The sequence below is a fragment of the Anopheles funestus genome, chromosome 2RL (assembly GCF_943734845.2).
Source record: "Anopheles funestus chromosome 2RL, idAnoFuneDA-416_04, whole genome shotgun sequence".
NCBI lineage: Eukaryota > Metazoa > Arthropoda > Insecta > Diptera > Culicidae > Anopheles > Anopheles funestus.
In genome coordinates, this window is record NC_064598.1 from 69,172,604 (window position 1) to 69,185,819 (window position 13,216).

Genomic DNA, 13,216 nt, shown 5'->3' on the forward strand with positions numbered 1-13,216 from the left:
TTTTGCTTTTATTGCGCGTCTATCGTTAGTGCAAACGCAACTCCCAAAATATCAACGCACTGATTATTCTATCGCTATCATTTACGATTTGCTCGCTTGCAACGGACCACCACAATAAGTCAACATTTTTATTAGCAACGATACTTCCGTCCCCAAAGCGATGCAGGAAAAACTTCCCTCTTACTGGTGCGTGTGCGTGCTTGCGACTGATTTCCTCCTCGCACACACACACACACACAGGTCGGACATACATCCCTTTCGATGAAAAGTCTCGTGCACCGTCACCCACAAAGAATGAAACAAAGCAAGGGAACGGTTTTTGGCCGGAGATCAAGGAAACAAATCACTTTGTCGCAATGTTTACCCCAACCTACACAGCTACAAGGAATATTTGGATTCGCGTGGAGAAGGAGGGGTTGAAAAAGTGAGACCGAATGCCGAAGCAAACAACTCCCTTTTGCCTTAGGCAGAAAGAACGGATATCCGGTCAGTGTTTTCCGCTTAACGTGCCCGAAGCAGACGCAAACGTACCTCAACCGATGTGGTCGCTACTTCTTCATACATATTTATACAGTTATCAACTGAAAAAAGGACGCTCGACGCATTAGACGGCATGGTGGAACGGTTCCCTAAAACTATTATGGCGCAAACAGCCAAAGCACTATAATATTCATCATGTTTGACGGCAAAGGTAGGGGTGGGGAGCACAACCGTGCCCGGGGAAAGGAAATTAAACGACAGCCATTTTGGTTGGTCTTTTACTGGACTGGACCATGAGCTAAGTAACATTTGGAATGGCGGCTAAAATGACCATCGGCGCTAGCATTCGGCTCTAGCCTAGACTATTCCACCGATAAGAGGCTCCTACATGAATGCAAGGACATATTCAGCATTCTCTTTCACTTGGCAAGCTTCGTGTGTAGCTGATGGTGGAAAGGGCCCCCAAAAATTAGCTCCCCACACCTAGTGCCCCAGCTCCATCCCATCCTCTGGTGTAAAAGGACATTTAGCTGGACGGAAATATAGCGAAAGATTAGCGTAATACTGTTTCTCTTAATCAACCGCCATGGGACGTAAATGTAGCGAACCTTTCTTTTACTCCCTGTCACCATCCGTACCCTTCCGTGTGATAGGAAACCAGATTCGAAAGGAAATAAATCTGGTTCGCAACGTGTGCCAGTGGGCTTCAAAAATATCCCAGCCTTTTTGGTTTGGGTACGGTTTGCTGCATCTTTCGTACGCTAAGCTGTTTCCGCTGAAAAGCAGAATCCTTCCGCTTTTTCTTCCCGCTGTTCGGAGAAAACACAAATCTTTCTCCTCCTTAAGGTAATCCAGTACGCAGCAAGGGATTTTATCCGTCGATACGAATTAGGTGCCGGCAAGAAGAGCAAAACGATGAGGAAAAAGAAAAGAAACACACACACACGTACACCGACAGGCAGACGGTTCCATTCTATGGCCTCTATTTTCTTCAGCTTACTGGCAATGGATTTTGTCGTTCGAAAGGTAAAGCAGAAGGCCACTAGGAAAAATATCACACGATCGATTTCTGACTACGCGTAAGATCGAACCCCCCCGGGAAGCAACAGTCCTGAAATGGCCATGAACAGAAGTGGCCACAGGGAAGCCAAAAACACTTTTCCAACCTTTGCAAGGGACAGCGGGACGGTGGATTGTGAGGAAAAACATTAAGAGAAAAGTTCGAACGCGATTCGAATAAATTTCCCAAACCCACCCGCTCGTGTCGATGGTGCGCTCTGGCGTCATAATTTCGGGCTCATTTAACTTGGTACAGATTTTCGGAATCGGCTACCGCCATCTGCAGCATGGGAAATGCTTGCGAAAATCTTTGCATTGCTCAAAACTGTCTATAAAGTTCGAATTTTAATGGTAGTCAGTTTGTGCGAATGTCAGTTTTGTTTGAAAGGGAAAAACGCTCGTGAAAATCGATTCCCATCAGAACGGAATCGGCTAAATGTGAATCTATAAAAATTGTTTATTGACGGTTTTGCTCAAACACAAGCTTAAAGGCGAAGTGGTCAAATCTTAATGGAGCTTAGAAGTTTAAGGATTGTAGCATGTTTTCTTTTTTATTGTAAACGTGTTATTTAAAGATTTATGTATTTCATTCAAAATACCTTTATAAATTGTGTTTTAGTTTTACTTTAATTGAAGCTTTCATAATACTTCACGTCGTCTATAAAATGTCTTGTCTTTTGTGTAAACAAATTCTTTAACAATTATTTAAGCCTTGTGTCTTTAACAGTTAAGAAAAATTGAACGAAGTTATATCAGCAAGATGCGTTTAGTCTAGAGTTGATCGATTTATTTTATTGCTTTAATTTAGTTTCTTGATCATCTGTTCATATTTTAAACACACTATACATTTGACTATACAATTTTTTTTATTGCTGTTTTGCTTCTGTTTTATATGTGTATATGTTTTATTTTGTTTTATTTCTTAAATTTATTTATTTTTCAATTGAAGGATATTTGATGATCTTTACTTAAGTGTAACATACTAACATAAAGTGTTACAAACGTTACGCGAATACATTACTAGTTTACGATCGCACCGAACGTTAAACAAACGAACCATGGTAATGGCAAAAATCACGGTTCACTTGCTGATTTATTGAGGAAAGTAATCAGAAAATAATCAAAAGTTCTCCCATTCACATTTCCAACTTCTTGGCGGGGCCAAGCGCGACATTTTCTTTCGCCAGCCAAAACGGGACCGAGACACTCCATATTTGTTTGTCCTTTCGGCCGTGCATCGGTCGGCATTTCTTCGCGTTCAAGTTTCGGTTTGATGTCGTTGGCAGGAAGCAGTTTTTCTCCGACATTCGTTACGGTAAAATGAAGCACATTTCTATTTCGAGTCGAAGTCTGGCTTCCGAGTGGGAGCACTGTTTGTGGATGTGCAAAAAAACGGGTGAAGACGGTCGGAAGTTGTAAGTGTCGTCGTTGCTCAGTCACAGGAAATTAATCGTTTCGATAGATTTTTGGATGGTTAATGGCGTTTTATCCTTCGCGAGAAACGTGATTTCATATGTTTTACAATACGAAAGACATTGGTGATATGATTGTATTTTTCCTATGGCAAAATGTGAATAAAATTATTTTCCACCAAGATATAAAGTGTTACGTATGTGTTGGCTTACATCAGCATCATCACCATAGTTAATCTCTACGACCCATAATCCGGTAGTTTCGCGTGTCAAATAGCACTGAAAGCTGTCAATAGCACGAAAAACGATGATCATCGTACAATTCTGCTCCATTCGGCAGCATATTCATTTTTATGCCTTTCCATACCATATCCCTCAGTCATTGCTCGTGTGTCATTACCGTTTCATACACTGTGTACATCAGTGCAAACCGCATACGAACAAAAAAAAAACACATACAAACACACAATAAAAGATAAACGAAATCGCTGATCAGGCACGTTCATGGTGAAACCGCACCGGACCGAATTGCGACAAATTAAAACATAAAAGAAAACTCCGTACAGCATAAAGATTGCAATCGCGATTCTGCAACTTTGCCACGCCAGAATTATGTGTGGTTGTGAGTCTCATAAAAAAAGGAACCGAAAGGATATAAGGGAGACATAGAAGGGGGGCAGAATTACTATCACTATATCGATAGCATCGATGCCACATTGTGAGTGCATTGATCCATTTTCGTTCAGACACACACACACACACACGTAATTGTGTATGTGTGTGCGCTGGGAACGAGAACAGAACGAAATTGTCCTTTCATGGCGCTGGGCTCCTTAAACTCTAGCTTCACTCCGGTACCGGTACCGACGATGGCTAAACAATGCAAACGTGTTCGGGCATTATTATGTCGTTTTTGACATTCGGTTCGATCTTTCGGATGTGTGCCACGACATATGGAATGCGGACAGTGGAACCCCCACAGCAGCTTGATCACAATTCCCGACGACGTTTATCGCACGTTTCAATCAGGGACCATTGGGAAAACACACTGCAGTGCGAAAAACCATTAGCCCGAAGGGTGGCAAATGCAAAGCCTTTTCGGGTGAGAGATAAAAGAAAATTTCTTTTTACTTACAACAAGAAAACTGCATGAACGGAAAGAACATCCGATTGGAATGTCTTTGAAAAAAAGGCGAATCTCCAAAAGATTGTGTTACTTTCTATTGCAAGGCGTTCCGATGGGAAGGAAAACTATGCTTTTTGTACTACGTAAGCGTGTTTTCCTGGTTTCAACACTGCAGTTTAGAAGCACACCGCTTTTCCTTTTTGAAATAAATTTTCTTATATAATTGTCTCATTTATCATTCGTCACTTCAGCCATGAAAGTAATATTAATTTATTCCATTTAATTATAAAAAAGCGTGTTGATTTTATCCCATTTTTCGCTTGATGAGTTTCCACAGGCTTGTTTATGTTACCAATAAACCAAAAAAGGTAACTTTCCAAAAACAATGCCCCAACTCAGGCGTATCCCACGAGCTAAGGGAGCATTTGTTTTGGATCCGGTATCGATGGGGGAAATCGAAACCCTGATTTTCCACTTTTCTTACACCAATGTTCGTATGAATAATTGATAAATTATCGAACCGTAAAAGATTCCTCTTGCTCCAAAACAGCTAGAGGGTGCGAAAGGAAGTTTCTTGTTTTTGGTTGCAGAAACAAAAATACAAACAAAAAATCATTGTCAAAAGTCGCGTAAATTGTTGAACCACAACACAAGCCGAATTTTTCTTGATATAAGCAAGCTGACCGGCCTTCCCCTTTGTTTTTTTTGCTCGATCCTTAAATTCCCCTTTTTTAAACTTAAAACCCTACAACCCCAAGGTGTAACAATGGTACAAAGAACAATATTTGTGTGTATGTGCTGTTCTTGTGCTTGTCACGGTTTGGTGTCGCACCCGGTTTGCGTACCATTTACCGGGTGGTAGATCGCCGGAAAAACCGGCGTGCATAAATTGTGTGCAAACTTTTGCCATTTTGTGTTTCGCTCCTATCATTTCCGTTCTTGTCACGCGTTCGGCTGAGGCGGCGGGGTAGTGCTTTCCATTTTCCGACCAATGCGAACCTAACCGTGCCAAGCTTTTGACGACGTTGCCACTCTGGTTGAGTTTCCCGTGTTTTTTTTTTCACGGCAGCCACAGCCACGTCGTGCATTATGGAAAAAGCCGAAACGGAAAAATGGTTTCAATAAACATTTCCCACGAATGAGCCGCGAGGCTTTTCGGGACCGCTCACCGGATGTGTTTGCTATCGTATGGCTTGATGGTGATGATGAAAATACATATATATGGCGCGCTTGGTTTGCCATTGTTGTTGTTGTTTTCGGCTTTTGTTTCGTTTTACCAAACCCATTTCGTTCAATCAAGCTGCGATGTCGACGACTTGTAGAAGTTTGTTTCGCATAATAATACACCTCGAGCTCCAAACCAGAGCTAACCAACCGCGCAAACGGGACTAAAGGAAAAACTTTTCCACACAGGTAAAAAATGTTAACTTTTCCACGAGACAATTCGCTAGGCGCTGCTTTGTTTCTGTTTTCCCTTTTGGCCTAAGCGTAACTCACACACACACACACATGGGGGGGAAAACTTGTTGCCAAGTTTGTTTCTGGCGGGAAAGTAATTATTGTCGTAAGTCCGGGGCATAAATTCAATGAATTAAAGCAGCTACCTAGATTGAATGGTTTTGAGTGGTTTGCTGCGGTGTATGGGAGTAACAAAACGAATTTTCCTGCTGAACGCGTGTCCTTTTTCCGGATCAGCTGCAGCATGAAAAGGTTGTTACTGTTTGCCTTCCCACGTGCGGTTTTTTTTTTGTTTGCCTCCTAGTTTCTGCCTTCTGCTTTGCACATAAAATGGAGTGTGCCTACGGCATTCAATATTCAGGTGAGATAACTTTTTCCCCACTTTTCCTCACTCGCAGGCTAGAAATTGTTTTCTTTAAGTCATGCAATGGACTGGTGATGCGTAAGAATTCAACCTTAAACATAAAAACGAAAAAAAACTCTCAATCCCACTTTTCGAATTGCCTGCTGATTTGAGAAATAAAAGAAAATGGTAAGAGCAAATGGGAATCAACGCAAACAACTTTCCCGAATGTCGATAAATTTGATCACGATTGTGTTTGGGGGAATACGACAAATCGAAAAAATAAGCCGTCGGCACATGAAGGAAAATCTGTTGCAAAACCATCTTACAGACTCGTAAAAGAATGTTACCCCAGGAACGCAGCGGGAAACATCCAAATTGACGACATGATATCGTTGCCATTGCCTTTTCACACACTTTTTCAACTGTTTTCGATTACGAATAAAGCTTTTTGAAAGTGTGTCTCACAGCGGGGAGTGTGAGCAAGCCGACTGGAACTTTGGCGGGCAAATGGTAGACTAAAATTTGTTCACCCTGTTGAATGTCAAATGGTACCTTCCATTATGAACTTGAAAAATAATATGTTTGATGATGATTTTTTTCTACTGATCATCTATAAAGGAATAAGGGGTTGTTGAATCAGTTTTTTTTTTATTTCAGTGTTCAGAATTGTTGCAGAATTTGTGAATAAATAATTATCAATTATCAAAAAAGTGGAAAACAAAAGTTGATAAGTGTTATCAACTCCCCATCTTTATTATCCGCCATGATATTTGTTTACGTTTCGTATGCGTTACACTCATTTGACAGTTGAAATTTATTATTCCGATTAATGCATTATTGTTTTCACCGGGGTAGCGTTACGAACGCAGAGGTTAGTTGTGTTAGTGTAAGGACCGTTAGGGCTAAGAACCATTGCGAAAAATCACTGCACTTGTAATAAAATACGTACGCCGAACGGTCAAGCGAGAAACCGCGCTCCAGATTAATTTTTCACCGTTCCGAAAGAAAATTAAATTTCACAACGTAGGGATCGATCGCGAACATTTGGTGCCGTGACCAGGATATATTCTTTCGGAGTGAAATTAATTTCGGTTTCTCAGAGTGATCATTGCTGCGTGTTGCAAGATTGCACTATTGCACTGAGTGTGAACACTTGTATTTTTTGTTGAAAGTTGTCAGCTATCTGTAACGTACTGTACGTGTACCGTGATTGTTGATCGTGATTATTGACTGTTGGCTGCTTGTGGAAATTTGTGGTGTTGAGTTTTTTGGTTGTGAACTCGTCCTCGCGAATTTTGTGTTTTTTGTCGTTGACCGGCCATCACTGTGAGCATTGGCGTCGGTTCAATGGCATCACCAGCCGACTTGCGTTCCAGAAGAGTGACGTTGGAGGAGAAGATTCATCGTGCTGCTGCATTTGCTGCAAATTTCGTTCCGGCGCGCGACGAGCTTAAAGTGCCTTTTTATGCCGCGGAAGTTGAACGAGTTTCAGTCGAATTCGACGGTGTGCAGCAGATGATTGAAAATGGTGCTGCACCGGAGGAACGCGCGCTTGAAAGCCATTTACGCGCCACGATGGAGGATGCTATAATGGCTGTGAGAGCAAGCCTCCAAGCACTAATGCAACCGACGCCGCGCGTAGCCATCGCGTCATCATCGAATCGCGTTGCAGCGTCGGAGCTAAGATTGCCAAGAATTTCGTTGCCTGAATTCGACGGTAATGAAATGCAATGGGCAACGTTTCGTGACACTTTTGAAGCACTTATTCACAACAACACCGAAGTGCTGGATATCCAAAAGTTTCACTATCTGCGAGCAGCACTGAAAGGAGAAGCTGCTAGGCTGCTAGATTCCATCCCGTTGTGTTCCTCAAATTACTCCATTGCATGGAAATCATTGGTCGATCGCTATGCCAATGAGTATTTACAAAAAAAGAGGCATTTGCAAGCCATGTTCAACATGTCGAGAGTGCAAAAGGAATCCAATGCAGCACTGCATAGGCTGGTCGATGATTTCGACAGACATGTGAAAATGCTCCACCAGTTGGGTGAGCCAACTGAACAGTGGAGCACTATTCTGGAGTATGTGTTGTGCACAAAACTGCCTGAGGAAACGTTGAAGAATTGGGAGGATCATGCTTCCACGCTCGATACACCTGACTACGCAACGCTAATAGATTTCCTACAAAGAAAAATGCGGATATTAGAGTCCATATCGATGAATCATCAGTCTACGAAGGAAAGTACTCACCCGAATCCCGTGCGGCGCGCCCCGCAGCAGCTTTCTTCCTGCTCTTCCACTACGAGCAATTCTAAAGAGTGCCCATATTGCCAACACGAGCATGCCCTGAGCAGTTGTTACAAGTATTGCCGCCTTCCACTGTCTGAGCGTATTCAGATTGCAAATGAGAAGAAGGTTTGCAATAACTGCTTACGGAAGGGCCATTGGGCAAGAAATTGTCTTTCGTCTTCCCGATGCAAACATTGCCGTGACAGACATCACACTCTTTTGCACCGCTCCAATGAACCAGCAGGATCGAAAGAAGGGTCACCGGAACGTCCCGATTCACCGAAGCCGAAGGATCGCGCATACGCTCAGTCGCTCAACGTTACTGAGACGACGGAGCGTTCAGAGGAGGTGTTTCTGCTAACTGCGCGAGTGAACATCGTAGATGCTGACGGCAAGGAGCATTCGGTGCGTGCTCTTCTAGACAGTGCGTCGCAAGCGAACCTGATGACCGAAAGGCTTGCCAGATTGCTGCAGATAAAACGGTCTCCAGCTAACGTCAAAGTATTGGGAGCTGGTAAGGTATCTCGCAATGTTCGTGAATGTGTGTTTGCTGAGATTCGGTCGAAAAGACAGCATTTCAGTTGTGGCGTACAATTTATGTTGATGGACCAAATAACCTCTCATATTCCTTCAGAGAACATAGCTATTAGCCACTGGTGTATCCCGAAAGGAATTGAGCTAGCTGATCCGGAATTTAATAAATCACAGCCAATCGATTTATTAATAGGCGCGAAGCACTATTATTCGTTTTTCCCTAGTGCTGCACGAGTGCACTTGGGTCCTGACCTTCCATCATTGATTGACAGCGTGTTTGGCTGGATTGTAGCGGGTTCGGCAATGTTGCATTACCCTGCTAATTCGCAGACAATTATTTCCAACGCTGTTTGCATGATGTCACTGGAAGAAAGCATGGAACGGTTTTGGAAAATCGAATCTTTGGTAATGAAAGATGGATACTCGCCCGAAGAACGAAGATGTGAACAGCTATTTCAGACAACCACGACGAGAGATAAGGATGGTCGGTACATCGTCCGTTTGCCGCGTCATCCTGACTTTGGGGTACGATTAGGTGCATCTAAAACAAGTGCAAAACGTCGATTCGAGCTGTTGGAGAAACGTTTCGTTAGAAATGCCAAACTGAAGGAAGAGTATCACGCATTTATGAAGGAGTACTACGAGTTGGGGCATATGCGTTTGGTCCGCGATGAGCTGCCGGAGCCAGTTGAGTCGTACTATCTGCCCCACCATCCCGTGTTCAAAGAGTCGAGCACTACAACGAAAATCAGAGTCGTGTTTGACGGCTCTTCGAAAACTACAAGCGGTTATTCCCTTAATGAGGCTCTCTGTGTGGGACCAGTGGTGCAGGACGAGCTGCTTGATCAACTTTTGCGTTTTCGCACCTACAGAGTGGCTTTGGTAGGCGACATAGCAAAGATGTACCGGCAGATATTGCTTCATCCTGATGATCGTCCATTAGTGCGAATCTTCTTTCGATTTTCGACGCAGCAACCAGTCCAGATTTATGAGCTGAATACGGTTACCTATGGACTGGCACCATCATCGTTCCTTGCTACGCGTGCTCTGATTCAGCTGGCGGATGATGAGGGTGACGCATACCCACGAGCGGGTCCGGCTTTGCGAAAGAACTTCTACGTAGACGATTTCATCGGAGGAGCGAACTCGGTAGAAGAGGCTACGTTGCTACGAGATGAGTTAGCTGAGTTGCTACTTAAAGGCGGATTTGAGCTACGCAAATGGACCTCTAATTGTCCTGATGTTCTGCGCGGACTCGATGAGTCGCAAATTGGAACAACTTCCAAGATGAGCTTCGCTTCCCATGAAGCCGTGAAGACACTTGGGATCAGTTGGGTTCCACAAGAAGATTGGTTGCTATTTGAAGGATTGTGTCAACCAGATACCGATATCATCACAAAGCGATCTGTACTTTCCACCATCGCTAAAATGTATGATCCGCTGGGAATGATAGCTCCGATAGTCATTCGGGCAAAGATGATAATGCAGGAAATATGGACGTACTCGTGTGATTGGGATGATGCCCTGCCAGCAGGCATCGTTAGTAAGTGGAAGCAGCTTCAACAGGAGATCCAATCCCTTTCACAGTACCGTATGGAAAGATACGTATTGGTTCCCGGCGCACGTAAGATTGAGCTGCACACCTTTTCCGATGCTTCAACAGTAGCTTATGGTGCATGCACGTATGTACGGTGTGAAGAGCCGGGACGAGTTCGGGTGATGCTTCTAGCATCTAAGAGTAAGGTAGCACCCTTAAAGCAACTAACGGTTGCCAGACTAGAGTTATGTGCCTGCGTCCTTGCAGCACATTTGCACCATCGAATAAAAAGGGCAATCGCTACGAAAATTGATGCGTCATGGTTTTGGACCGATTCAGCTATCTGCACGGCGTGGATTAGGGCGCCTCCAACCACGTGGAAAACGTTTGTCGCCAACCGTGTGGCTGAGATACAGCATTTTACGAGTGACGCAAAGTGGCGACACATAGCTGGAGTCGAAAATCCCGCTGATCTGGTGTCGCGCGGGATGGAAGTGTTGGAATTCAACAACAGCATGGCATGGAGACATGGGCCAGCATGGTTGACGAAATCAGAGGATGTTTGGCCTATGTCTAATCCAACGGAGCCTCCTGAGGCAATTCAAGAGAAGAAAGTCTTAACAGCCGCCGTTGCGACGTGTACCAACGAGCTGTTCCTGCGTTGGTCATCATTCACTCGCCTGGTAAATGTCGTAGGTTATTGTCGACGTTTCATTGCCATGGTGCCACATCTGCGGCGCATAAGACGTGAAGGAGCCATGCATTCCAACGAAGGCAATGCGCATTCCAGTAATTCCGCATCTCCGAAGGTGTTGAGCGTTCTTGAGCGAGCAGCAGCGGAAGACGCTTTATTAAGGCTTGCTCAGCGTGAGTCTTTCGCGGAAGAGTTGAGTGATCTGCAAACGGGGAAACAAATTAGAAGGCAGTCACAGTTACGTCGACTTACCCCATTTTTGGACAAAAATGGTATCATCAGAGTTGGTGGCCGATTGAACTTGGCGCAGCTACCCTTTCAGTCGAAGCATCCCGCGTTGCTGCCTAAGGGCCACCCACTGGCTCGATTAATTGCAGAGAGCTACCACAAGTTGCTGCTACATGGTGGAGGACGTTTGTTGCTGTCATCCATAAGGGAAAGATTTTGGCCCTTGAACGGAAGAATGTTGGTGAAAGCCGTGGTGAGGAATTGCATCCGATGTATTCGTCATCATCCTACGGCAGCAGAGCAGCATACTGGTCAACTGCCCTCTGGTAGATTAGTCCCGAGTCGTCCGTTTGCGGTCACAGGAGTGGATTACGCAGGCCCATTGTATCTAAAGCCTGCGCATCGGCGGGCTGCATCACTGAAGGCATATTTGTGTGTCTTTGTGTGTTTCACAACCAAGGCGGTTCATCTAGAGCTAGTGGGTGATCTTTCAACCGAAGGGTTTCTCGCTGCTCTACGGAGATTTACGGCGAGGAGAGGTGTTCCGGAGCACATCCATTCGGACAACGGTAAAAACTTCGAAGGTGCCAGGAACGAGCTGCAGGAACTTTTTGCGAGATTGGGAAGTGAGACTGCACAAAGTGTCATCGCAGCGTCGTGCGCGGAACATGGAATCACTTGGCATATGATTCCACCGAGAGCTCCCCATTTTGGCGGCCTTTGGGAAGCTGCGGTAAAAACTGCCAAGCGTCACCTGTTTCGTCAACTGGGCAGTACACGATTATCGTTTGAAGGCTACTACACCGTTCTGCATCAAATCGAGGCAGCAATGAACTCTCGTCCGCTGCTGCCACTTTCCGACGATCCTAATGATTTGGCCGCACTAACGCCTTCTCATTTTTTAGTAGGTTCATCGATGACGGCGATACCAGATCCGGAACTAACGCACGCACACATAAACACCGAACAGCACTTGACCAAACTTCAACTACTTGTTCAGAAGTTTTGGAAACACTGGCAGAAGGAATACTTACAAGAACTGCAGAAGGACCCACGCATCGCTAAGAACACGGATAACATTCAACCGGGGCGAATGGTTATCGTAGTGGACGAGCTGCTGCCAACTACTCGCTGGCCGCTTGCACGAGTCGTAGAGGTTCACCCCGGCGCGGATGGATTAGTACGCGTAGTCACGTTGCGAACACCTAAGGGAATTATAAAACGTCCGATCACGAAGATCTGTCCCTTACCAATATCCAGTGAAAATGTAGGAGCATAAGGAAGTCAGGGAATATCACTTGCACAAAGATCACGAATCACTTGGTACTTAACACTTTTATCCGTTTGCGATACCACGCGGTGTTTTGACATAGGCGAGCAAGGATAAGTTTGTTTGTTGATGGTACATCAAGGCGAGGAGTATGTTTACGTTTCGTATGCGTTACACTCATTTGACAGTTGAAATTTATTATTCCGATTAATGCATTATTGTTTTCACCGGGGTAGCGTTACGAACGCAGAGGTTAGTTGTGTTAGTGTAAGGACCGTTAGGGCTAAGAACCATTGCGAAAAATCACTGCACTTGTAATAAAATACGTACGCCGAACGGTCAAGCGAGAAACCGCGCTCCAGATTAATTTTTCACCGTTCCGAAAGAAAATTAAATTTCACAACGTAGGGATCGATCGCGAACAATATTTGTAAATGCTTTTTATTTACTGTGTTTTTCCTCACACTTACTAGAGCTAATTCGATTCCGGTTTATCCTTTCTTATTTTTCAGATTAAAAGTGGATAACAATGGAGGCGCCTGGTGCCCGAAGCACATGGTGTCCCGCGGTTTGAATGAGTATCTGCAGATTGATCTGGTCAAAATGCATGTCGTCACTGCCATCAAAACGCAAGGCCGGTTCGGCAAGGGCCAGGGCCGTGAGTACACAGAAGCGTACGCGCTAGAGTACTGGCGACCTGGGTTTACAAAGTGGAAACGATGGAAAAATACGCGCGAAAATGAGGTGAGCTGACTTTTAAAATAAACCTTTTATTAATTATGT

At 44.4% G+C, this 13,216-nt stretch overlaps 2 protein-coding genes across 3 annotated transcripts in view; both read left to right on the forward strand.

The window, feature by feature from the left end:
* The window catches only part of LOC125766309 (discoidin domain-containing receptor tyrosine kinase B), a 230,635-nt gene that overhangs the window by 129,536 nt on the left and 87,883 nt on the right, over positions 1-13,216 (forward strand). For both annotated transcript variants that reach the window (XM_049432129.1, XM_049432128.1), the window contains exon 4: positions 12,946-13,177. In XM_049432129.1, the coding sequence (XP_049288086.1) occupies positions 12,946-13,177 (232 nt within the window). The remainder of the gene's footprint in view (positions 1-12,945; positions 13,178-13,216) is intronic.
* LOC125766303 (uncharacterized) lies at positions 7,395-12,784 on the forward strand. Its single transcript, XM_049432123.1, has 2 exons — positions 7,395-11,732; positions 12,069-12,784. Exons 1-2 carry the CDS (start codon positions 7,397-7,399, stop codon positions 12,440-12,442), a joined length of 4,710 nt encoding a protein of 1,569 aa, XP_049288080.1. The 5' UTR covers positions 7,395-7,396; the 3' UTR covers positions 12,443-12,784.

What these genes read in the sequence shown, in the direction of transcription:
- LOC125766303 (XM_049432123.1), top strand. Translation starts at nt 7,397, where the DNA reads ATGATTGAAAATGGTGCTGCACCGGAGGAACGCGCGCTTGAAAGCCAT. An exon ending in GCACATCCATTCGGACAACG is followed by an intron (nt 11,733 to 12,068) that starts GTAAAAACTTCG and finishes CTCATTTTTTAG; the next exon opens with TAGGTTCATCGATGACGGCG.